This window comes from Sardina pilchardus, chromosome 11 (genome assembly GCF_963854185.1).
Source record: "Sardina pilchardus chromosome 11, fSarPil1.1, whole genome shotgun sequence".
NCBI classification, from domain to species: Eukaryota; Metazoa; Chordata; class Actinopteri; order Clupeiformes; family Clupeidae; genus Sardina; species Sardina pilchardus.
The window spans coordinates 26959990-26986642 of NC_085004.1; the positions used below are offsets into that span (position 1 = coordinate 26959990).

The 26653-nt window shown below is 49.1% G+C and overlaps 1 protein-coding gene across 3 annotated transcripts in view; it reads right to left on the reverse strand.

Annotated features, from left to right (window-relative positions):
- Positions 1–26653, reverse strand: part of furina (furin (paired basic amino acid cleaving enzyme) a) — a 110268-nt gene that overhangs the window by 22338 nt on the left and 61277 nt on the right. For all 3 annotated transcript variants that reach the window (XM_062548985.1, XM_062548986.1, XM_062548987.1), the window contains exons 5-8: positions 23300–23428; positions 22985–23061; positions 11948–12036; positions 3662–3834 (exon numbers count right to left, since the gene is read on the reverse strand). In XM_062548985.1, coding sequence (XP_062404969.1) covers positions 3662–3834; positions 11948–12036; positions 22985–23061; positions 23300–23428 — 468 coding nt within the window. The remainder of the gene's footprint in view (positions 1–3661; positions 3835–11947; positions 12037–22984; positions 23062–23299; positions 23429–26653) is intronic.

Below are 26653 nucleotides of genomic sequence, written 5' to 3' on the forward strand. Positions count from 1 at the left end.
AAAAACATGCCCCCCCCCCATCCCACCATCCCCACCTCCACCCCTCCGTGGCTGATTGGCTGACTAGCGGCGGAGGCCGGTAGTGGGCTGTGGTGGGGGAGTGGGGGGGCTACGCTGCAGCAGATGTGCATCCAGATGTGCGCAGCTGGCTGCCAAACCCCACACCAGACTGGAGGGATTAGGGCGCCGGCGTCTAAATTAAACTACATGCCCCCGCGCAGCAGGCCAGCACTGGCCCGCTAGCCGCCGCCGCCGCCGCCGCCACATCACCGCTCTCATCCTCTCTTAGCCCCCCCTCTCCAGATTACACGTGCACAAAGGGCAGGCCCCCCCCCCCCCCCCCCCCCCCCCCCCCACTTTCATCCCAAACACGGGGAACGGTGATCTCCAGTGTGCTGTCTGTGGAGTCCTAATGGGAAATGGTTCAGTTATTCCTCTAACTAGAACAGATAATAATGAGAACGGAGGGTTTTGCGCACGGTTTAAAATAATTTTGCTCAGTCACACATGGGGAACAGAGCTCCACTAGTTTTTCACGAAATTGCATTTACAAAAAGGCTTCTCCGATCACACCTGCTCAAATAAGATATCATTCTATAGCACACACTGTATACATTCAACATACAGTATAAGGTTCCCCTAACGTTATTGTGAGACCAGGAGAGAACAGGCTTGTCTGCTGTGCGTGAGACGACTGCTCCGTAAGACATAATAGGCCCCCGCCCCGGGGGAGATGGTGAATGCGTGTTGGATTGCACGAGCGGAGAGCTGTTCTCTCGCTCCCTCCCCGAGGACGTTATCCATGTCCCGGCTCCATTAATTCACAGAGAGCACTGTACTGCATGCTCATTTGTATACGTGAGCAGGAGCGGAGAGGAGCGGTGAGGAGCGGAGAGGAGAGGAGAGGAGCGGAGACTTCCTACCGCCATGTCAGCACAGTCATGCTGGGCTCAGGAGACCACAGCCAGCCGAAGCCCAAAACATATTATGGGATCATTGTTCCGTGCCTTAACCTCCGTAGGCTCATCATAAACACATAAACAGACACGCACACATATATACATGCATATCTATAACATACACACGCGCACTGTTGTGTGCACTCTTTCTGTAAACACACACACACACACACACACACACACACACACACACACACTTTGCCTCTCTCTCTTTCATTTGGTATTTCTATACACTTGCAGAACTATGTGCCGTGGGTAAACATTATGCCCCCTCTTTATGTCACAGACAATGCTCTTCATGTTACAGACACAAAGCAGAAGCAATTTAAAAAGCAATTAAACTCACTGGGCACAGAAAGCTCAACACAATGGCGTGAGCTCACGAAAGCTAACAATTACATGGGCCACTTGATCAAAAGTGATGAAAAAGTTTGGCGCATATATACTGTACTGTACAGTATGTTTCCCGTTGAGTCCATCCTTTCATCCGGAACACACCTGCCTGTTCTACAGAAGTACATTCAGTAGCAATGGGTGTGTCTGAAAAGAGAAATTATGTTTGTGTATTTTGTGTGTGTGTGTGTGTGTGTGTGTGTATGTGTGGGTATGTGACCACGAGCATGAGTGTACGTGTTTGAGCAAGTCCATTAGCCTGTGTGTGTGTGTGTGTGTTTGTCTGTGTGTGAAGCATTACATTAGCGCGGTCTGTGTTGTGTACGTGCTTGTTTGCGCAGGGCTAAGATGCGGTGGCGGCCGATCAATGGGCGGCTCATTAATCATGCAGATGGACATTGATATTGCAGATAAAAGAAAAATGGAGCTAGTCTATTGTGGGAGTGTGTGTGTGTGTGTGTGTGTGTGTGTGTGTGTGTGTGTGTGTGTGTGTGTGTGTGTGTGTGTGTGTGTGTGTGTGTGTGTGTGTGTGGCTGGGAGGCTGCCTCTCCCGCTAATGAAGTCTCGCCGACGTAAAAAGCACAGTGCCTCTTGAAGCACACAAAGCCCTAATGACGGGCCCATGTACGTACAAAGCTTCCTGTAATAGCGCAAGCCCTTCATAATCGCCCCCGAACACAACACTGCGGCCCTGAAGAACAATACCTATACGAGGACGGACAAAAGCCCAAGGTCGGGTGCGATACAGGCGGCGCTGCTTGTTTGTTCTCCGTGGGCAGATACTGCAGTCCGGCTCTGCCAAGAAGACAAAGGCGACGGATTCCGGGCAGATGATGACCGATGGCACGGCATTAGAGCCGGTTCAATAGGGCGGACAGGGCCAGGCGGAACGCGTGGGACTTAATCTGCTTCATTAGCGGTCGAAGCCAAATAGGAGCGGCTAAGCGCTAGCGACGGAGCTGGCCAGGCTTCTCAGCTCCCCCCTTGGCCCTTTCATGTTTCCCGTCTGGTGGTTTTACCCGTCGAGGGATGGACATGCCTGCTTTTGACGCCGGCTTGCGGCGCTTTTGGCTTTTAGTTGGGGCTCTGTGTTTCCCTGCAGACTACACATCGTTTTTTGAAAAGTACTGTAAATACAGGCTTAGCGAGAAGCTGCGGAAACTGGAAATGTTACGGTGGAATAATGTGGACAAAGGCTTGAAAGGGACTATGGGTTGTCACCTTCAGAACCTTCTTCCTCTCCTTTCACTTTTCCCCGCTTTTCATTCATCTCTCCATCTCTCTTTTTTTACTAGGTGACGACAGTTGGCTTTCAAAAGCCCCCCTTGTGCTAATGAGACATTAGGACTCCTAATACAGCCCATTCCGCCGGAAAAGAAAACGAATGTGTCTCACTTTTCTCTAAACCAGCAATGAAATTCCGGGGCGGCAACACACAGCTTTAATGTGCCGTATAAATCAAAAGGAGCCCTGCGCGGTAATGGCTCGGCACTCGAGTCTCGCGGACCGCTGAGAAATAGAGGCAGAGCGACAAACACGCTCCAAATCAAATCGCCACGTTACGACCCTACTGTGTTAGTGACACACACACACATGCTTCCTCTGGGAGTTCCGCACGGCGTGTGTGTGTGTGTGTGTGCCTCTCAGCACTGAGCGAATGAGTGGTGTGTGTGTGTGTGTTTGTGTGTGTGTGTGTGTGTGTGTGTGTGTGTGTGTGTGTGTGTGTGTGTGTGTGTGTGTGTGTTTATCAATGATAGACTATGAGAGCGAGAGAGAAAGTACGAGCGTGACACTGGGGGGCTAGATTCTATTAGGCTCAGTTCATTACGAGCAGAGAGCTCGCGCTGTGGCGCCACGCTGGCGGATTAATGGCCGAGGAGAGAGGCTCGGCTTTTGGGGCGGTCGCCGCACGCCGCTGCCTCTTCACCACCCACAGGCTGGACCATCAGTCACACGAGGCGTTCAATGGAGCCGGGGATGACCGCAACCACTCTCCTTATCTGTGCCTCGTCATTTTGTGCCCGACGCGCCGAATTAACGGCAATATTATCAGCATCACTCAGCGGAACACTTAATCTATACTTACAAGATATAAAACAAATTAAGAGCGCACGTCTCTCAAGTTTCGAGTAAGTCCATCTTTTCCCTGTGTTAGGCAAAAAAATCGGCCCGTTATGAAAAACCACAATCTGCTATCTTGGCTGCGGGAAATAAATGAGGTGTTCATGTGACAGACGTCCAAGAGTGAGCACACAGTGGAGGAGGTGGGCGGTGGGGTGGACAGTAGGGTGGACGGAGGGCTGGGTTACCTCGTTGACGCCGCGCAGGAAGGCATCCTTGGCTTGCTTGGCGGGGCCGTCCACCGTCTTGCCGTCGTCCTCGGGCCCCCAGCTGGCGCTGTAGATGTCGATGTGCTGCGGGTTGAGACTCAGAGAGTGGGCCTCCACCATGTCGGTCACCTCGCCGTCCAGCATACGCACGCCTACACACACACACACACACACACACACACACGCAAGGTTAGGAATGTCTGACATAATTTTGCCAAAGAAATGTTGGCCCAAATGGAGGACCAAAGTTAAAAGACACATTTTCAACACGTCACGTTCATATGTGCTGTACATTCAGTAAACCTCAACGCTACATTTTCCAATCAAAGTGGGAAGTGGGCCAGTGATGGTCTGAGGCTGACAAAAGGCCGGCAATCCATCAAAGTTCCTGCTGGGGAACTTCTAAACGCCTATAAGCAGCTATTGACAGCCCAGTGAAAGTTTGGGGAGGGGGGGGGGGGGAGGGGAGGATTGCAGCATCAAAGCTTTCGACTCGCTAAATAACACAGGAAGCGCTGCACAAAGCCAGTGGTGGAGCCGGCACTGCATATATAATTAAAGACGCGCTAAGGAGGAGAGAGAACAGATTGAATTTGGGGAGTTCACAGGGAGGTGACGGATGCAAACATTCCTCTCGCCTCCGCGGGCCTATCTCTGAAAAATACATCTTTGGAACGGTGAGGGCAGGCGCTCGGAAAAAAAAAAAATCTCTGTGCCTCCGCTTCCCCCTATCTCGGTCTTTTACCTTTTCTTGTTCTTATCCTGCCTCCCTGTCAATCTAGCCCCTCTGTCTCTCTTTCTCCCTTTCTTTCTCTTGTAATTCCTCTCTTCTTCGCTTGTACCGGCGCTTCTTTGAAAGACAAAGATTACGGCGAGCGCGTGTCAAAGGATGAGCTCGGCTTCAGGGCTCGGAGAGGGGAGGGGGGGGAGGGGGGATGCCAATTTCATTTCTGAAGTCCTCCATTGATTTTGGATCAAACAGGCAAAACTTTTTCCCAAAGTGTGTGTGTGCTTCTTAGATGCAACCCCTTCTCTCAGTGGGGGCAGAGAGACGATGAGGGATGCCATCTTCAAAACTTCTCCCTCTCCTGCTGCTGCCACCAATACTTCTCGTTGGCGAGGGGGCGCGGCTGTTTGTGCCAGCCCACATATGGGGACGGACGAGGCAGATAAACGAGGCCCAGGGCCCTTTCATCTGCGGCCCGCCACGTCCTGCCACCGGCCCACGGGCCGCAGAGCTGCCCACCGAGCGGTACATGAAAAGAGGAAGCCTGGCACGGGGGTCCGACAGAGACGCGAGGATGTGACTGTGCCCATCCTCCTCCTCCGACCCACACAGCCTTCTACTTTAAGGACAGATTCTGCCTGTCCTTAAAGCCCTCATCCGTTCGGACTAATTGAGGCCACACACCAAAATCAATAAATAAAAGCAAAGAATGAAACCACGGTGCCAAACACACAACGCTAAATCACTGGAGCAGTACACAGGATACAGAAGTAATTGTTTATCCTTCGGTAAAAATGACCCTTTTCCGGAAAAGCGTAGGAATGAGAGACAGAGAATGAGAGAGCAAGAGAAGGAAGAGACGAGAGAGAGAGAGAGAGAGAGAGAGAGAGAGAGAGAGAGAGAGAGAGAGAGAGAGAGAGACCACCCGTTTGGAAAAGTGTGGCGGTGAGAAATGAATAGCAGCTGTGCGGCTGACAGTGCTCCTGACGGAGAGCGGATGTTAGGCGGCGGCGTCGGGGCCATTGTGTTTGGATTAGGAGCCAGCGGCCGGAGCGAGGCAGGAGCGTGACCGCCTGTCCTCGCCACTTACGCCCGCCGACCAGCCCGCCGACTGACTGACAGAGAGACGGACGGCAAGTCAGCAGCAAGTCAGAGGAGACAGCACTGGAGCACACACTCCACTCTAGCACACACACACACACACACACACACACAGACAGACAGATACAAAGACACACACACAGACACACACTACTCAAGACTCTTGACACTCTTACACAACTAACAGGCCCGAAGTGGGCAAAGTCTTCTCCCTGCAATGCTGAAGTTAATCAAAACTTGAGCTCTCATTCCACAGCACAAAGATACACACCAAAGACACAGACACACACATAGACACATAGACACAGACACACAGACACACACACCTCACTCTCACAACTTGCACCACACAACTCAGAGGGCAAAGCATTCTCCCCTGCAACACCGAAGCTCACCCAAGTGGAAACTCTCACAGCACTCGAGTACAAACACACACCCCGCACAACGCCGGCGACAAAAGCGAGTTCTCGCTGCGAGCGCCGAGGTTCGTCAGCATCAATCACCGCCACGCAGAATCGCTACCTGCTAACTGCTGCAGCTCAGCAATAACAACCCCCGAAAATTGGACTGTGAAAAGTTTCTGCGACTTCAGCTCGAGACGACAGAGCGCTCACTCCTGGGACTGGAGATGAATACGCGCCTTCAGATAAACCTGGCACATCCACCGCCATGATTATTTATGAGCCCTCGCGCAATTATATATATATAAAACACACTGAAACAAATCACTGCCAACAGTCCTGCTAATTTCAGTCTCACCATCTTTGTGCGACGCAGCTCCTCTCTCTTACCAGTCAAAAAAGCTGACAACAGCAACGCAGTACAAAAAGCTTCCACAGACTATCGTGGGGACCACTAAGCGCCACTTGTTCCCTACTCGCCTTGATGTTCCCTTGCAGGCGCAGCCTCATCAGGAAAAAACCCCGCCGATACCAAATAGTCAAAAGCGACACTTCATGTTCTTCAAAACACTTTCAGTTCACAGGATTTTTGCATTTGTCAGAATGGCAGAGTTTTAGCACATCACCAAACTGAGCTGCTAATGCTTGAGTGCCTAAGAAGCAGACGCAGACGGAGGGGGGGAGGGGGGGAGCTTGGAGAGCACCATCAGGGCCTTGGAGAGCTCCAGAGCACTTCCTGAATGCTCAACAGTGACTCTGGTGCTGGATGTAGGCTGACCGGAGCAGCCCTGTCCACTTAATCTCCACTGACCCCGGAGTCCGTCTAGAGTGTGTGTGTGTGTGTGTGTGTGTGTGTGTGTGTGTGTGTGTGTGTGTGTGTGTCTGTCAGTGTGTACGTGTGTGTGTGTGTGTGTGTGTGTGTGTGTGTGTGTGTGTGTGTGTGTGTGTGTGTGTGTCTGTCAGTGTGTACGTGTGTGTGTGTGTGTGTGTGTGTGTCTGTCAGTGTGTACGTGTGTGTGTGTGTGTGTGTGTGTGTCTGTCAGTGTGTACGTGTGTGTGTGTGTGAGAGACGGGCTCGGGGAGCTGTGCGGAGCGGCGGGTCCCCTTTAAAGGCCTCGGCTCTGGCCTCAGCGCACCTCTGGCTCTGCAGCAGCAACGAAACGCTTCAGGCAGGTAAGCAAATGACAAAAACGGAGCTGTCCCGCCGAGTCGCGTATATCCCGAGGGGTCACACTCCACCGCCCGACGAGTCGACGCTCCCTCTCCGAGGAAGTCAGCGGCGGAGTCAGCAGTGAGGGGCGGAGGGGCAGAGTGCTGCTGGGGTGCTTTACATAAGTCACCTTCTGCCTCCTCTAGCTTACTACTGCTGCTACTGCTGCTGCTGCTACTCATTGTCAGCTTGTCTCATACACACACACACACACACACACACACACACACACACACACACACACACACACACACACACACACACACACACACACACAGACAGACACAGAAACACACATAAATAAACACACAAACACACACACACATACACACACTCATGCTCACACACACACACACACACACACGCGCTCAGTTGCTCACACACACACACACACACACACACACAGAAACACACAAACACACAGACACAGACACACACACACACACACACACACATAAACAAACACACACACAGCCAAACAGTCACACATCGCTGAAGGGCTTTTCCTGACAGGGCCCAAGAATTGATTCAGAAAGTTCGGCCCCGCTGGGAGCCCGAGTGCAGCTCCAGAGCAGCGCAGGAGAGCTCTTCAGCGCAAAACAAACCAAACACACTCACTCACACACAAACACACACACACACACACACACACACACACACACTCACTCCGCTCTGCAGCTTGCCAGCTTCGTTTAATTTCACGCACCGGACGGCTTATTTGGTCATTTCTGTCGCATCGCACAAGCGTCTACCGGCCAGTGCGATGACACGCACTTTTATAGCGCTTTGGTGCCAGACTTGGTATCTTGCGGCACAGAGTCCTGCTCGTACCCCAGTGAAAATCAAAATGACAAAACATGACGCACCCCTAATCTCTGGCAGGCCTGAGAGAGAAGGCATCTGGAGCAAACACTGGCTCGTTCTCGTCCTTCACGTTGCTGCGGCGTTTGTTGGCCGGTTACGTGCTTTAACTAGCCCGGCGCAGGTTGCTATAAAGCTTCGGGGAGAGAGAGCGGGAGAGACCTCATTACGGAGGGGAAATCAGGTTACGGACGCCTGTGCTATTGTTCTGCGTCGGCACATCTGACGGCACGCAGGCGGACGGGCGGGGCGGGGCAGCCCGAGCGGAGCGTTGAGAGAGAGAGAGAGAGGGGCCAGCCGCGTTCCGAACGCCAGCTGCAAGCGGCGGACCCTCCGCAGGGCAGGGAGAGGGAGAGAGAGAGAGAGAGAGAGAGAGAGAGAGAGAGAGAGAGAGAGGGAGAGAGGGAGAGAGGGAGAGAGAGAGAGAGAGAGAGGGAGAGAGGGAGAGAGAGGGCTGGGAATGTAGGACATGCACCGTGCCCGACAAAAAAAAAAAAAAAAAAAAAACTTCAAAGGGAGCGCGCCGCGACCCAAAAAGGAACGCAGGGGTAGTCACAGCCATTGGGCCTCGCATGCGTTTCTTCCCGACCTGTGTCCGGTTTCCTTTTTTTTTTTTTTTTTTAAGCTGACCTTGCCGTTTTTGCGCCCATCTGATGAGGTGCGCTAGCGTGTAGGGCCTGTCTAATCAGACCACATAAAAGGGACGGGGGCATAAGCGGGCATTGTCTGCATTTGTGTGTTTTTTTTCCCCTGTAAATTCCTTTTGTTTGCCAGCTTGGCTGTTTTGCTTGTACCCTTCAAGGCTTTATTGTAAAGTCCCTACCAAAACTAAACTCTGTTGCAGACTCCCTACATTGTTAAACTGAGCCATTATTAACAAAGGGGTGACTGGGACCTGAGAGAAAGAAAGAGAGAGAGAGAGAGAGAGAGAGAGAGAGAGAGAGAGAGAGAGAGAGAGAGAGAGAGAGAGAGAGAGAGAGAGAGAGAGAGAGAGAGATGGGGGGAGGCAGAGAGCGTGCCAAATCACTCACACGTCTGAAAAGTTTAGGAAGGAAACAAGAGAAGAAAGCAGACGCAGGACTGAAGTACATTACAGAGGATTAAGACCATGTCAGCATTTGTAGATGTCAACAAGGAAGTGTGTGTGTGTGTGTGTGTGTGTGTGTGTGTGTGTGTGTGTGTGTGTGTGTGTGTGTGTGTGTGTGTGTGTGTGTGTGTGTGTGTGTTAGTGCTTCTGACTGCACATACAAATCTGAAAAAAGAAAATCTGGTTGCTGGATCCAAACATGTTCCAGTAAAAGCAGCAAAACTTCCCAGACAGTAGCACAGACACACACACACACACACACACACACACACACACACACGACTCCCTTGTGAACAGAGTCCTGCAGTGTGCATACAGTAATTAGTATGCAAAAACAGTAAGAAGAGCAGTACTGACACACACACTCACACAAACACACACACACACACACACAAAACACATACACACACACACAAAACAAAACGCCACACACATACTTAAAAACACTAAACAATGCATCTATAAGTCACCATCAATTATCAGCCCCGTCAGGTCAAGGATGTAAAATTCGCTAAGCGTTCTAGTGGGATTTTGGAGTTGGTGCAACTCCGCCTGCTGTGCTGTGTTGAACAAGCACTCGTGTTTTTAGTCACTTCAGTCCCTTTCATGCCGATCTGAAGCACTTGCTATTCCGAGAGCTAAAGTAAAGTCAGTTAGATAAGAGAAAGAAGATTAAAGTCATTGAGGAGAAATCAACTATTCACTGCGAGAGCTAATAGTGTAAGAGGCACAGACGGAGAGTATTGAAACAGCTCGAGAGGGAACGAGGACGGAGCAATAGAAAAGGAAAATAGAAAAGAGAAAGAGATAGAAAGAGGGAGAGAGGGAGAGAGAGAGAGAGAGAGAGAGAGAGAGAGAGAGAGAGAGAGAGAGAGAGAGAGAGAGGAGTTAAGGGCAGACAGGATGTCACCTCTTGAGGTTCAGTCTACACCGGAGGTTAGGGGCTGAAGCACACTGTGTGTGTGTGTGTGTGTGTGTGTGTGTGTGTGTGTCTGGGGGGCGGCTAAGAGGTAATGAGATGAAAAATGCAATGAAAGGCAGTGGCGGTAATTAAAGAGATTACACATGCTCACACCGATGGCCCTGTCTCACACACACATACACACACAGCATTTACAGCACACACACACACCATACTATAAGCATCCACTGATTCAAACACACATACACTCACTCTAATACTTGGCAACAACACAAACACACCAGCAGATAGACATGCACCTGAATGCAGTCTATATCTAATGGCGATCTTTCCTTCCCTCTTGTGTGAGTGTGTGTGTGTGTGTGTGTGAGAGTGTGTATGAGAGAGAGAGAGAGCGCAAAAAAGTGAGAAATAATTAAGTACTGTACGACATGAATGAGATAATGGTCAGCACAAAAATACCTTCAATATGTAAAGATGTCACAAGTGGACAAATACATATTCTCTCTATCTCTCTCTCTCACACACACACACACACACACACACACACGGATCATTTTGATCCATTGGGGGCAGAAGAGTACTACAAAAAACTTATCCACAGGCCCCAATCGAGGGAGCAGGGGAATAGAGGCCAGAGAGATACGAACACGTGTGTGTGTGTGTGTGTGTGTGTGTGTGTGTGTGTGTGTGTGTGTGTGTGTGTGTGTGTGTGTTTGTGTGCGCAGTGAGTACACTCCCGCATAACCAAAGAAAGCAAGTGGCTCCAGCAGCAAGCATCAAACACAAGCATGTCAACAACGTCCACTTTGATCAAAATGCAGTTGGAGGCTGTGGTGGATCATGCCATGCCTGGTCTGTTTGGCTTCAATGCAGCTTATGCACATATTTAAAAAATAAAATAAAAATAAAAAAAAACAGCTTGCTCATTAAAAATGATCAAGAGCCTCACATCACACACCCACACATTATGACACACACACACTTTGTTCTTCTCTTTTCTTTCTTTTGAAACTCTTTTTTTTTTATTATTTAATTTTTTTTTATGGTTTCACATTACCCTGACGGAGGTGGTGGAGAACAGCCAGACCACCTCTGGGGCCGTCGAGGGACAAATGGACATTTGATACAGTCACTTTAAAAGCTTACCACTGATTTATGACCACCCACCCTCCCATTCTCCAAAGACGTTAGCAGTGATATGTATGGACGTACTGTATCTTTCCTGTCATATACCGTCAACAAACAATGCATCACCCTCCGACGGCGTTTTCCCATCATTCTGTTAAGCTGGAATTAGAGGATGGCAGTGATGGGAACGTCGGACATAACGGGAATGAGAGGGAGGGCGGCGAGCTCTGAGGAGAGGCCACCCTCTCCGAGCGGCCTCCAGAGTGGACAGAGCTGTCCGCCACGAACACTGGAGGCAGCAGGATGAATCAGGCTCTCATGCTCTGATGGAATCGGATTAGTCGACCCAGGCAGCGGCTCAGACAAGGGGAGGTGTGTGTGTGTGCGTGTGCGTGCCCGTGTCTCTGTGTGTGTGTATACACAGAGGAGAGGAGAGATGAGAGGAAAGGAGGCTAGGAAACGTGACCGGTCTCAGACAGGATGTACTATCCTCTGGGCTACAGGGACAAGGACTGACTTACTCAAGAACAGGGTACATGTAGGTGTGTATTTGTGTGTGTGTGTGTGTGTGTGTGTGTGTGTGTGTGTGTGTGTGTGTGACAGAGTGAGAGACAGTGTGGGTGTGAGTGTGTGTGTGTGTGTGTGAGTCTGAGTGAGTGAGTGATTGAGTGATGTGGATGTGTGGCTTGTGTGTGGATAAGCTGGGTGTGTGACCGGCTGTGTGTGGACGTGTGTGTTGTGCTACGCTATGAGTGCGAGTGTGTACAGATGCTGATGTGGTAGGCATGCTGGTGTTGTGTTGTGCTGTGTTGTGTTGTGGCTTACCTCCGATGCGGGCGTTATAGGCCACCCCTACTCCACAAATGCCGTTATTGGCCACTGCAGCAACCTCTCCAGCACAACGGGTCCCATGTCTGCCAAGAGAGAGAAACAAATAACACATTCAGTTATTACCACAACACACACACACACACACACACACACACACACACACACAAATACATGTACAGACACACACATCTGCCCAGGAAAATGTCCATGGCAACTAGGACCAACAGCACTAGTCTGAACACTGGCCACTTAAGATTTGCACAAAGTCTCCGTCCGAGAGCCTCACCTCCATCTGTGTAAAGCCCACACTCAAACTTCCATATGCTTCTGCACCAAAACACCACTCTATCTGGCGCACACACACACACACACACACACACACACACACACACACACACACACACACACACACACACACACACACACACACACACACACACGTAAACAGTTTAGCTTACAGCACAACAGCACTGTTGAGTGCTGACACAGACTGGACAAACACTCATAGCACAGATGCAGTGTCTGACCCTCATCTCACACGCACGCACACACACACAAACGCACAGACAACACACACTCACAGACACACAAACACACTGCAAGGACAGAGAGGACAGGCATTGTGCCATTCCATGAGCAAGCACACACACAAACAAACACTTTCTCTCTTTCTTTCTCTCTCTCTCACACACACACACACACACACACACACACAGACACAGACACAAACACACACACATACACACACACACACACACACGCAACATCTCGCAAGCACGTACACTCGCGCACACACACACACACACACACAACTAGTGCAGCAGGGGAGAACAGTCAGGTAGACATATTCCCCCAGAGAGTTCCATCATGGCTCAGGGGGGGATCAGGAAAGAGAGAGAAAGGGGGAGAAAGAGAGGGAAAGAGAGGGAAAAGAGGTGGTGGGGGGTGTGGGAGGGTGGAGAGTTATAGAGACAGAAAAAGAGAGTGACCTTGACTTTTCGCCTGTGTGAGCATAACAGAAGCTGCCAAGACCAGAGAGAATAGGATCACATGCTGCATTCAGGAGGACCGAAAGCTCCAGAGAGAGAGAGAAAGAGAGAGAAAGAGAGAGAGAGAGAGAGAGAAAGAGAGAGAGAGAGAGAGAGAGAGAGAGAGAGAGAGAGAGAGAGGGAGAGAGAGGGATGCAGGGAGCATAGTGCGAGTGTAACGCCTAGTAAATGTGATTTATTTATTCACAAAGCCCTTCTCATCCTGATGCACTGAGCCGCATGGGGCTGAGCTGCTCTGCTCTGCTACAGCTCAGAGCTTCAGCGCAGCACAGCTTTTTGGTAACACACACACACACACACAAATATACCCAGCTCCACACATACATGCCTTACCAAGCCATCCACACAGGCCCCCCCATACACACACACACACACACACACACACACAAACACTGCCAGCTGTCGCTCAGGTTGGCAGAGAGGGGGCACACCTGTTGTAAGGCCCTGGCAGTGCCACCTTGCAGTGCCAACGCAGCACCATGACACACTCTGGGATCATCGCTGGCACACAGACCCAGCTCCGCTCAGCTCCGCTCAGCTCAATTCAGTTTGGTTCTCCTGCCGACGAGCCACCTCGGACCAGGCACTCTGTACCCTTAACCTCCCCTTAGCTGCTGACCACAGAGCTCGGCTGACGGGGCTTTACGCAGATCTGGACTGGAGGTTGGTCACCCCTTATGCCCCCCCCCTGGCCTCCGCTTCACCTCCCACGGGTCAGCAGACATGCTTACACCGATCGACCGCTAACTTTCAGACGCCAGAACAAAACAAAAAAAAAAACGGCGTATAAAAGGATCAGACCAAGTCCAGCAAAATCCCTCCACGGTCAGTTGCCACGGCAGCGGGAGGTCAAAGGTGAATGTCACTGACATCACTGACCTCCAGAGGAACGCAGCAACACAAGTCCCCCGTTAACAAGCATCACGGGGAAGAGATTAGGTCCAAGCTCTGAGCTGAGGGACGGCTCTGGAGACTCCGACAAGGCTGGCACTGACTTTCTTAAGTACACTAAAAAAGGGTCAACTGCCCGGTCAACTACACGGGTACCATTAATGATCAGTAATCAGCAATGATACTTAAATCAATAAAGGACAGCTGGCAAGTTACAGCGTGGTCCACTGCAGCCTGCAGTCACAGGCAAAGGAATGCAAATGCAAGACGGGGAAAAAAAAGAAGACGGCACCTGTTGGAGCCTCCTTCATTAGCTTGATTTAATGAGGTACTCCAACAAGGACCCGATATCAACATGAGCGCACATAAGCAATCCACTACCTAAAAGCAGCCCCTAATGAAGCTACAGCATGACAGAATTATGCAATGCATTCAGGATCTGACAACACTTGTCTTTGTTCCATGACTTCTAATGGGGGGTGATGGATGTGTGTGGATGTGTGAGGATGTGTGTGTGTGTGTGTGTGTGTGTGTGTGCGTGTGTGTTGGGGGGCTTACAACTGCAATGGGATACAGCTTTGGCAAAGAGCATCAAGATCAATTTATTGTGGGCCTCAGGCAGGCCGGGCCTCATGACCGAGCTCTTCAGGTTACACTGGCGTTGGGAACATGTGCAAAGGCCTCCCAACCACCACCACCACACACCCAGCGCTCCCTTATCACAGAGGAGAGGCCGCAGGACACGAAACCACATCCTTTTATCTGCCCCTTTATAGTGAGATAGGATTTTATTCATCATAGAGTGTGCGTGTGTGGGTGTGTGAGTGTATATGCCTGTGTGCATGAAAGAGTCTGTGAGTGTGTGTGTGGTGTATGTATATGAGAGTGAGTACGTGCAAGAGATAGAGGGAAAGTGAATGCTTTGAAGCAGGACCCATGCAGGCAGCCGACGTGGGTGAGATACAATAAGCCTCGGCTAAAGTATGTGGGACATTTGATCCCGCACAGAAGACAAGTGTCATTTCATTCCTGTGCATTTGGGACATACTTGTGTGTGTGTGTGTGTGTGTGTGTCAGAAAGACAGACAGATGGGAGTGTGAGTTACAGAAAGGCAGAGGGGCTGTGACAAAAATGACAAAGAGAGAGGAAAACAAAGGAGAGGGAGAGGATGTGTGTGTGTGTGTGTGAGTGAGTGTGTGTATGCGTGTGTGTGCGTGTGTGTGTGTGTGTGTGTGTGTGTGTGTGTGTGTGTGTGTGTGTGTGTGCTGTACTACTTTCTGCACCTCAACAAAGTTATTTATTTCTCTTCTATTTTTTAAATTGCGTCTTTGAATCAATGAGAGTCACTCTAAAAAAAAACTTTCCGAATTACTTCAGAAGTTTTGAGCAACCATTGACTGTGGAAAATGGCAAATCATTCACTCATTGCAACAAACCTGAAGAGACGACAGTGTGAATGTGTGTGTGTGTGTGTGTGTTTGTGTCTGCGCACGAGCAAGTATATGTGTGTGCGAGCGTGTATGTGTGCGTATGTGTGAGAGAGACAGAGAGAGGAAGAGGCAAAAGGATTGATTAATGACGTTAATAGCCACCCGTCAAGCTTGGATGTGTTTTGGTGATGGATCGCTCGACAGGTGCCTGGCTCTGTGGTGTGACACCGTCATCAGAGAAGGAAGGGAACAGGCTGTGGCCCTGTTAACTCTTCCTCTTCCGTGAGGATACATACAGATAAGCACTCAGCAGGTTTGTATACACACACACACACACACACACAGGTCGAGGCATAATTGCATAATTGCTACATACACACTCGGACACACTCAGACTTTTCAAATTCATAACACACTATATTCACATCATCACACACACAGACAGACCTGTCAATCCTTCACAACTGATGCGAGAAGCTCAAGGTCAATGCTATTCCATGGACTCGGATGGCAGACATGAATCACAAATGGCACAAACACAAAAATCACATAATAATCAAGAGGATTTATTGACAACCTCACTAGAAAATCTCACTTTTGACACAAACATGTCAGTTATAGTTGCCCTCGGAATAAGAAAACCCTCCACCAAGAAGGTCAGCGCATCCTGTTGCAAATGGTCATAATAGGATCAGTATGCTTCTTAATCAAGACACGAGTATCCTCTCTTTGTGACGAAAATGGCAACCCAGATCTCAGCATCTCAAAATGTCCTTGACACCCTGGGGCTCTTCTTGACATCTTCCACTTCCTCTTCTGATGACCTCCTCTAACATCTGAAACACCACACCATCATTCAGAGAGAGAGAAAAGACACGTTTGATCTTCAAAACAAAGCCTCCATCTGTTTTGGCTGGACACAGAGCAACAGAGAGGCGTTGTCACTAAACACAGAGAAGCGGCACACACACTGCCCCTTTCACACAAAAGACTGATCTGATAAGAGAATCAGGAGGCAGTGACGACTTCAAGCAGGAATGAACCAAATAACACTGTGGAGAGCAAGACCATTTGTGTTTGCCTATAGGGCCAAAGATCTAATCTCAAGACCTTGACTAAGGCCTACATCCTTGTACATGCCTCAACTGAAAACAAAATACCTACAGTAGGCTCAGAAAAAGCAGTGTCTGGATCTACAGGCTTAAGGAAACCAAAAACACCTGAATTACATAACACCAGGTTAAATACTGATAGACAGCATGCATTTGGTGCATTATAGGTACTGTATTTCTCCCAGTGAGTCCTGGGGAACCAGTGGAACCCTGCAGACACCCAGACTATAACATATTCTGACACTTGCTCATGAGTTCAGACACCTCAAACACCTCATTCATCTGTTTGACTGACACCCCCCATACATGTCTGTCCTTAATAATACTGCAATGATACGGACTAAAGGCAAGACTTGGATGGTGGCGCTCAGAAACAACCTCATAGTCTCCAGAAGAGTAGTGGGAACTATAGCAAATCTTGACTGAGGAATATCAAGAAGAGGAGTGGGAACTATAGCAAATCTTATGGGACCAAATTTAAAAAATGGGAAAAGGGAAACAAAAATGGGATTTTCTGTGACAGTCTTTCAGAAGCACCCCTAGCCAAGCCTCTAAAAGTCTCCATGCAGCACGCAGCTTAAAAAATGCAGTCTCTTCAGGAAACTCTGGTCCTGGAAACACATGTGGCCTCACAATGGCAGAAACGTTCTAATTTCCATGAAACTGATTATATAAACAAATAAATCCAAGAATTGCTCGGCTGGCGCAGAAATAAACAGTGCATATGAAAATGCATCTCAGCGGTTGGCAAGGGCTGCCTGTCAAACCACGGAAACAAACAAACAAACAAACAAACCACAAAAACGCCCCCTTCCATCTATGTCAATTTTGGGGTATAAAGACATCAGTGTGGCAGTGCCCTCATTAGGGGGAAGATGGCCGAGGCTGTCAGGGCTGATGGGGCACGTTGGCAGGGACACTTGTGCCAGGGTGATGTCTGACTGGTGTCAGGCCGGGGTTCGGCGCTGGCGGAATGCTGCCTGTGACGGGTCACGCCGCTGACCTGACAGGCGCCCTGCCAACCTGTGGTGGGTCCATCTCTGTCTCCGCGGTGATGGCACGGCATGAGGTGGGAGAGGAGAGAGGACGGGAATGGGTAGAGTGACGAGGGAAAAAAAAAAGAAAAAAGAAAAAAGAGCAGTGCGGACAGCACGGGAGAAGAGGCACAGGGAAAGGACACGACCGACTAGAGCAGAAAGCCAGTGAGAAAGAGATGGGCTGAGAAGAGCTGTGAAGTGGAGCCTTAAAGAGAGAGGGAGACTGTTGCTGGTAAGATACAGTCAGAAAAAGGCATACAAACGTGACAAAAAAACGGCAAGAGCACAGTTGTGAAACAGATGAAGGATGAAAGGTTAACCTGACAAGCTCTCCTTAAAAGAGAGTTTAGCTCAATGTCGAGATGAAAGGTTAGCCTGCCCTCTCTCTTTACTCAGTGTTAAACACCACTCCCGAGCTCTCGGTACTCTGCTCGAAATCCCTCGGCAGAAATCCCGGGCAAGAGGCATGGACAAAAGGTCACAAGAAAGGGAGGGAGTGGCAAAAAAAAAGTCATCTTGCTAAAAGTCCTTGAGAACTCGGGAGTTCAGCAGCCCTTTCACTGGACGGTGGCAGAAGTAGGATTAGCGCCTTGAGCATGAGGCGCTCAAAGGCCCTGGCATGCCGTCTACTGACTGTCAGCAGGGGGCCGTGGGCTGCTGAAGTGCTGCTTGCGACCTCGTCCATACATTAGGAACGGTGGGAGTTAGCGCTCATCTTAAAGTGGATTAGCACATCTCCCGGCAGGCTTAGCAAGAAGGCCAAGGGAAACGGCCTTATGGGAGGGCCCTCTGAGGCAGTTACCACAGCTGAGGGGATTGTGGAAGAATGTGAACCAAGGCTTACTTCACAGTGATAGGGCCAGAATAGTGAGGATGGACCTCTCATCTTGTTCGCTTCGTGTCTTTAGACACCAGCAGCACCCCAAAGGGGCTATAAGCTTGTTCATTCCGTCAAAGCCGGCCAGCTGGGCGCGAAACAGCTCCAAGCAATTCTGAGGAGGCAAGTTAGGAATGCAGAGAGGAACCCGAGAGCTAAATGATTTGAGTAAAATACATATTATATAAGCGTATGATATCGGCCCTCTTGACATCTTCGCTTCATTCGTGCCATCTTAGCGGTGCCAAGGTGACATCGGGATTTGACAAAACACGGCCTCATCGTCCGCGAGTGGTTCACCTCCCATGAGGTCGGTGTGGAAGGTCGAGTCAGGTCAACTGGAGTGAGCTCTGAGCTTCATCACGCGTCGCTGAGCACCCCAATCAGAGGCCATTACTCTGGAAGTTTCCACTTGTTCGGACCCAACTTCAAAAGCAGCCGGGCCGGTCTTCTGCCCATGAGACAGCCTCGGGGTTGCAGGGTCAAGCTCAAATGATCCGCAATTATCACTGTGACCATGGCAACACCTCTCATCTCATCCTTGTGATTTCTTTTTTTCCCACTCATGCCCAGTAGGGTCTGGAGAGAGATTGAGAGAATACACGACTTCTAATATCAGGAGGTTAATTGGGGATGGCATGGGTCTTCCTTGACGTGCCTTGGCTCCTCTCAGTATTAATTACAGTAGGAATGAGGTCTTGCTGGTTTCAGGAAGCTGAGATGGCAGCAGCAGCAGCAGCAGAGAGAGAGAGAGAGAGAGAGAGCCGACTGCCCATAAGTCCTCTCTCAGTGGGGCTGCCAATGGCGGCCATCTTTACACAATGCCTCCACATCCAGTTCAGCGTGAGCGGCAAAACAGCAAAACAGAGAGGGGGAATCATCAATTCACCACCACAGGTAAATCGCAAAATATCCCATTCCCCTCTGAGTGTTCTTTCCCCTACACCAGGGCATGGCCCATGTTGAGCTATTCGCAGACCCACAGGAATGCATTAAAAAAAATGCAAAATTGGCGCTGTGCCAATCACAAGGCCCAAGCACCGGCTGGCACACTCCCATTCTCCCGTTGTGCCCGCCACACGGGGCTGCCAGTGTGCCTGACAGGTAAAGCACCAACAGAAAAACAAACAGCTCAGAGCTGGCTGATAACAACTCTCCGCTCCTCTCCAGCCATCTTTTCATGACATGCTCAGGCCATGGAGTGCCACACCATGGGAGCGTAGCAAGGAAAGAGACCTTGACAGCAGAGGCAGTTCTTCACAGCACTGTCCACTGCCCAGAGAAAAATAATGTGAGGTCCTCACACTCCATCCCACTGGTGTGAATGTGTGTGAGTGTCTATGACTCTGTGTGTGTGTGTGTGTGTGTCAGTGTGTCAATGACTGTGTGTGTGTGTGTGTGTGTGTGTGTGTGTGTGTGTGTGTGTCAGTGGCTCTCTGTGTGTGATTCTCTGTGTACGAGGCAGAAACAAGCTGCGGGATGATTTATCATCTGCACTTAACACTATCGACTGAAATTATGGCGCAGATTAGTCCCAGTCTCTGTGGTGGGGGACAGGGGACTACTCTTGGCTTGGCTGCAGTAGACTTTTCCCATGAAAAATGCAGCATAAAAAGTGGCATCCGGAGTAACTCACAAGCTACTGCCAGGTGATGTAGACCAGATATAACTGCATAGCTGTATCTGTACTTGTAAATCACCTGGAATTGAAAAATACCATAAGTTATAACTCAATGCTGTGAGTTTGTGTCTGTCTCTGTGTGTGTGTGTGCGTGTGTGTGTGTGTGTGTGTGTGTGTGTGTGTGTGTACAGTATGTGCCTGTGTGTGTGTGTGTTGCCGCTTCGCTAAATTCTTGTTGCCTCTTTTCTCTGCAGTTCTGGTCTGCTCCCAGGAGGATATTGGAGCAAAAATAATTTGCATGTTTCAGATATTTTGGAACACTTGAGCGCTCTGTTTGCTGCGGGAACAGAGAGTGGACTGGCTCGCGGAGCATGGAGACAATATTTGAAAAGACACTAATAGCAGGGGTGATGCGCGTCTGTAAACATGTCGCTTCTTTACATCCGGAGCCGCGTGCCGGATGAGAGAAACGGATATCTCCGGGTTGTGCGCCTCGGGAGAAAGCTGCTGTTCCACAGAAACGAGCGCTGAAACCGAGCGGGACGTCAGGCGTGCAGGGGACACGGGAGGAGGCAGGTAAATAACAGATCACCTTGGGCAAACAGCAGCACATGAATGGCCATATTGCTGAGGTAAAAACGCTCGCTGGCGCCCGGGAAGAAAGAGCCCTTTATGGGGGCAGCCAACAGAGATGGGCTTATATGCAGCCCCTGAGCCGGCTCTCTATCCAGGCTCTGGCCTGCCAGCAGCTTTATAGCGGATGGATGGAGACGCACACCGAAAACTCACACACACACACACACACACACTCAGAGGACGCACACAGCACCAGAGATGTGTATTCACAGACACACATACGTGTGCAAACAAATGCATGCAAATACATTCACAGACACATGCACGCACTCCAGCAAACACCTGCTCACTCTTTCCGACAAAGTCACCTACAGTACTCTCAGACCCCTACACACACACACAGACCCACACACACATTTTTTAAGAGTTCTGGGACAAGCTGGTAGAGAGGAGATAAGCAGTGGGGTGAGAAGGTTGGTGTGGACTGTGGGGGGTATTACTGAGTTTCTTATATTCTCTGGGTGAATTCAGCTCAATTTGTGTTACACCAAGACAACAATGTACAGACATACCCAAACACTAGTGTGTAGGAGCACACCAAAAGCTCACACAAATACACACACACAGACACACACACACACACAGACACGCACACCTTTCCTCTTATCAAATCCAGAAGAAAAGAGAACTATATTCTTTTCTTATCACAGCAGAGCCTCAGCTGCAGATGTACAGACTGAAGTTAATACTTTAGGTGTATATCTTGCTGACTATTTACTTTTCTAATCCAAAATAGCTTACAGGGAGGGGGAAAAACACACCCTATATAAAAAAAATAAAAATAAACTCCAAACTCCTAAAATGGGCCAAGTGTGCACAGTCAGCCCTCCCACTGCAGTGTGTGATGGTGCCGTTTGCTCCCATTTAGACGGAGTGGGCGTCTGGCTCTGCATGGTGCTTCCCAATGAGCCGCATCTCTGCTTGAACTTCAGCCCCTTCCACGGTGGATGACTGAGCAGTGAGCAGGGCGCTGTTCTCAGAACAGTATGGCGGTTACACTGCGGCTTTCCCCACCTCCAAATATCTCTTCTTCTTTCAAAGCCTTGTTCATTCTCTTTCTCCTCTCGTCCTGCTTTCAATGCTGCCTCCCTTTCTTTCTTTCTCTCTCTCTCTGTGCTACCCTCTCCTTTTGCCAGCCTATCCATCTTTCGTTCGCTCTCTTACCCGGGTTCACATTTATCTCTCTTCCCCAATCACTTTCTCTCTTCTTCCCTTTAATTCTTTCTCTGCCACCCTCTCTGTCCCTAGGCTGTGGGGTTCATCAATTTGCCATCCACAAAGAGAGGGCAGCCCCGGCTTCATGGACTACAAAGTCGGTACCATTCGGGGCTGAGGGACCTTTGATTCCTAGTCGTCTGCATTTTCTAAGCCTTTCTGCTTGTCATTACTAATCATGGTTAGCCTGGAGATGAAATAAAAAGCCTTTCTGGCCCGTGTCCCCCCTCCAACAACAGAGATTGGTGAGAAAATCCAAAATTAAAGTGAGTCCGAGCGAAACAGGCCTCTTTCTTTTTAGAAGCGACACAAAGCCCCCCTCGCGGGCAGCAACGGGTTGTGTCGGATCAGAGCCGCCACTCTTAATTCACTTAATTCGGACCTCGGTGAAAAGGCTGTTTACCATCGGGGTTCTGATCATCCTTGACGCATACAATCTGTTCTGCATTTCCAACAATAAAGCAGCTTTCTTCATAAACAAGCGTAATCCTCCTCAGATTTACCCGCCCTTAAGTAGGCCATGCAAAAATGCCCAGCGGATGCGCTGAAAAATTTAGGGCTGTTGAGGAGAGAGAGGGAGGCTTGGACTTGCACTGAAGTGAGTGAGTGTGTGTGTGTGTGTGTGTGTGTGTGTGTGTGTGTGTGGTACACAGCCTTCATCTCCTCTTCCTTCAAAGAAAGGAGAGCAAAACTCCTCACATGAGGAGATCCATGTGTCCATTTAAATGTGTAGTTATTTGAATCATATTGTGAGGAAAATTCTGAGACGAATCATAACACCCATTACTGCTGTGCCATGGCTCTACTCAGCGTGTGTGTGTGTGTGTGTGTGTGTGTGTGTGTGTGTGTGTGTGTGAGGGAGAGGGGCTCTTCTGAGGGGATATTTAACTCGACACAGAGACACTGGCCATGAGGAAAAGAAGAGCACTGCAATATTTAAAAAGCATGGCAGAATCACACACAAGTAATTATTTACAGCTCCGGAATGGCCGTCTGTGCGGAGAACTGCAACACCGTGCCAGAAACCCTGATGAGCCAGATTCCATGTTTTTTCATGAGTTTAAAAAGAGAATTTCAGCAGTAATGCAATTCAGATATTCCTAGAACTTTCTTTTAAAATGTTTGGAGTGGTTTTGTGATGAGAACTCAAAGGGACCTGTACCTGTTGTCGTTGAGCTGTGTGTATCGTGGCTGGGGGTCCGAGTCTCCGTCGTTCACATCATAACTGGCATCAGAATCCTACACATCACCGCAAAAAGACACAGAAACATTCCAAGGGGGAATTAACTCCCACTGAATCCCCAATGGCATGGAAATACAACTCAGGCAGGATGAGGAGCTGGTTGTCTTGGAAACTCGGCATCTAGTATGCTAATTAAAAAGAACCGAATAATTAGATTTCATCTACGTCTTTGGATTCGTCAAGTGATGGAACATCAGCAGGACGTTAAGAGGCTCTGGTGGTTGCAATGCTCACATAGTTCTGGATGAGGTCGGGGTGGTTCTTCTCAATGCCGTCGTCAAGGATGGAGATGACGACCCCTTTCCCCGTGAAGCCTTGCTCCCAGGCACCTTTTGCATTCAGGTCATGATGGTTCGGATTGTACTATTGGAATGAAGGAGAGGGAAATAAACATCACATTATACTGCATTTGGGTTGTGTTGGTTCAGATTGCATAGAAATAACTGAGGGCTAACCATTATGTCATATTATACTGCATTTATGACCTTCATAATCAGCATTCAAAAACATTTTGTCACAGATGCCTTGTGCAATCTGTGTGTGCGTGTGCGTGTGTGTGTGTGTATGCATGGGAATAGGGACCTCAAAAGCGCAATGCATGTTCCAGTTCGTACACCGCGGTAATTTTTTAATCACAAGAACAATAGGACACATCAATGATTAACGTCGACGTACAGTACACTGCTGCTGGCACTACGGCGTGTTCTTTCAACACTGATTAGCAAAGGGAGGCTCGCGCATGCATAATATGAGCGGTTCGCAGTTTTACATCAGCTGGCATCCGACCTCAGTGCCTCACCTCTCCTCTACTCTCCTCTCCTCCTGAGGAAAGTACAAAGTCAAACAACTTGGCTTCGGGCACAAGTACACCCCCTTACATCACACTGTACACTCCTGGAATCGGAGAGTCCCAAAAAACGACTGAAAATGTAGTGTGCAAAACCACAGTAGTCCTGTAGTCCCACGCAAGCTATATACCCGGGGAAGTTCAGAGTCCTCACAATGCCCTGGTCCCCAGAGTGTATGTAACTCTAGTAGTTGTAACCTCTTGCTATTTGAGAGATCATCACTCACAGTCTGCTGGAGAAGACGCTAGTTTTTTTATGCGCTGAGTGTTTTTGGGACATGAACTCTCCCTCTCTCTCTCTCTGTGTCTAAATATGGCAGCAGAGGTGGGCGTTTTGGCAGACAACAGAACTGACGCCTGGCGTGGGTCGTGCCCTCTCCCTGACCACGCATCTCCACCCCAATCCCAAAAAAACAAGGACGCAGCACACCCCAAACAGGTGTGGACAGGGTGGAGGGGGACACCGCACACCACTTCGCCCAGATCTCTCAAAGCTCGTGTTTTAGGTCGTGCAGAGAATAGGACTACACGCCTTAGGACCTTTTCTTGTCATCCTCTTGGTATTAAATTGCTGAGGCTGACCTTTGAGTCAAGCATCGGGTCTCAAATGTCTACAAAAGGCATTTTTTCCCTTTTTCTTTCCTATAATACCAAGACATTCTGTCTGTGCTCCGTGCATTGATGACAGATTACACTGTACTTCTGAAACCTGATGTATGGCGAGTGGAGTAATTTTTGCAGCATAAAATTGAAACAACCTCTGCTCTTATGCACCGCACTGTGAGGCTCGTCATAAAACACGCCTCCATTCTCCGCAATCCATCTTTGGCAACTGCGACTGCGGGACTGGCGTTGTGTATAGCAGCAGGGACATAAATATTAAACACTCACTCGCTACCGCTGAGCTAATTAACTCCCTCATCAGCCAAAACACAAAAGCACGCTTCTGACAGTTTTTCAGAGAAGTCCCTCAGAATAGTGCCTTGAAGCCCAAAATGTGTGCTCGTTTCAAAAGGTACACCTCAAAAGGCGTACGAGCGCAAACCGACGTAAAGCGGGTCTCATTTGCGGACGTTTCAGAAAGCTTCTCCGAATTTATGTACTCTAAATTTGTGTTCGCACAGTAAAGGGGATTACACACTCTATAAAATCCCTATTGCATGTCAGTTTCGAGATATTTTAATTGGGTCTCTAGTTAAACATTTCTTTTGCGAGCTCCGGCATTTTAGGAGGATGAAAACTGCCAGATGTGCAGTTTTAATGCCGCCGTCTAATAGGGCTACATCTTAAATGCAGAAATAAAAATAAAAACAGGACTAGCAGAATGATGAACGGCTGGCTCTGTGCGTCATGCCAACCACACACACAAACACACAACGCACACATACATATCATTACTGGTTGTGTGGGATTTTGCAACAGATGTGCGCCCATCGATTTGTTTTGCCAAAACATGTGCAAGCAAGAAGTTTAAAAAAAAAAATGGGGCAACGCAACTACATGGTAAATCTGCTTTCGACTGTCGCTTTAGTTTCTCTCTCCAACCCAATCACTGGGATTCAAGTTTTAATAAGGCCCAATCTCAGCAGAACGACTACAAAGTGAGATCTCGCATTGAACTCTATAAGAGAGCTTAACAAAGAAGGTCTTTCAAGAAGGGCTGGTAACATTTTTCCTCTGAACATCACAAGCACATTTTGCCAGGAGGCTGTTAAAATTTGAATTTCTCGTGGTACTTATGTGTCTCTGTGCACAGAAATGTTGGCATGCTGTTGACTAAACAAATGGCCATTCTGTGAGAAACCCATTTAGGCCTGTATGCATTTTCATTACCACATCAGTAATGAACGCTTGCTGATAACAGGCTGCCTGGACTAAACTGCAGTGGTGGCAAGAGACGAGGAAATCATCGTCTTGATGGAACACATCGCATCACATTGCATCACGGAAACGGTGCCGGCGACATTTCCATCTCGTAATGGTGAGTGGCGACTCGAAAAACAACGGCGAGCGAACTTCCTTTGCCCTCCGTGCCAAATTATATTTTCAGGGCTGTTGTTTTTTTTTTTTAAATTGATTTATTTCTTAATCATCCTTTCTCTATTCACGTCTTTATTTATTTCTTTATTTATGTATGCTGTGGTTCCAGGAGCTGGGCGGTGGGCCGTCAGATGTTGTCTGGCTGACTCCGCTAATGAGTTCACTTCCTTCTTACATAATTGCCGCATTAACAGGGGCCAAATTGAACGGGCCCTTGCTCACTCAAACAGAACCGAGAATAACAAAGCAACAAAAAAAAGGCAATCATGCGCAGAGATGGTAGGGGGTGGTCCTTCATCATTAAAACGGGGGGAGAGAAAGCAACTCTGCCCATTTTTAATGAAAAGAAAGGGAAAGAGAGAATAATCTCTGGAAATGAACTGTGTGTGTGGGGGGGTGCAGGAAAGTTCCAAACAAAGAGAGGAAACATTCCCCAATTTATCTGCTCAAGAGTCCTACAAGCACTGGGGCTTGATTCCTAAACTGAGCCACACTGATCCACACCACTTCAGAAGCAAGAGGTCAGCAACGGGCTTTTCCCGAGTGATGTAATCATGGCCCTTGTGTTCCAGGGGGACGTGACTCATCGGGAGCCAGTTGAGAGTTCGAGGAAGCAGGCAGCGTCACAAAATGTCTGGGCAATCATGTGACTCAGATATGAATAATAATATGTGCGTGACAGGGGGTGGGGGGAGAGGAGG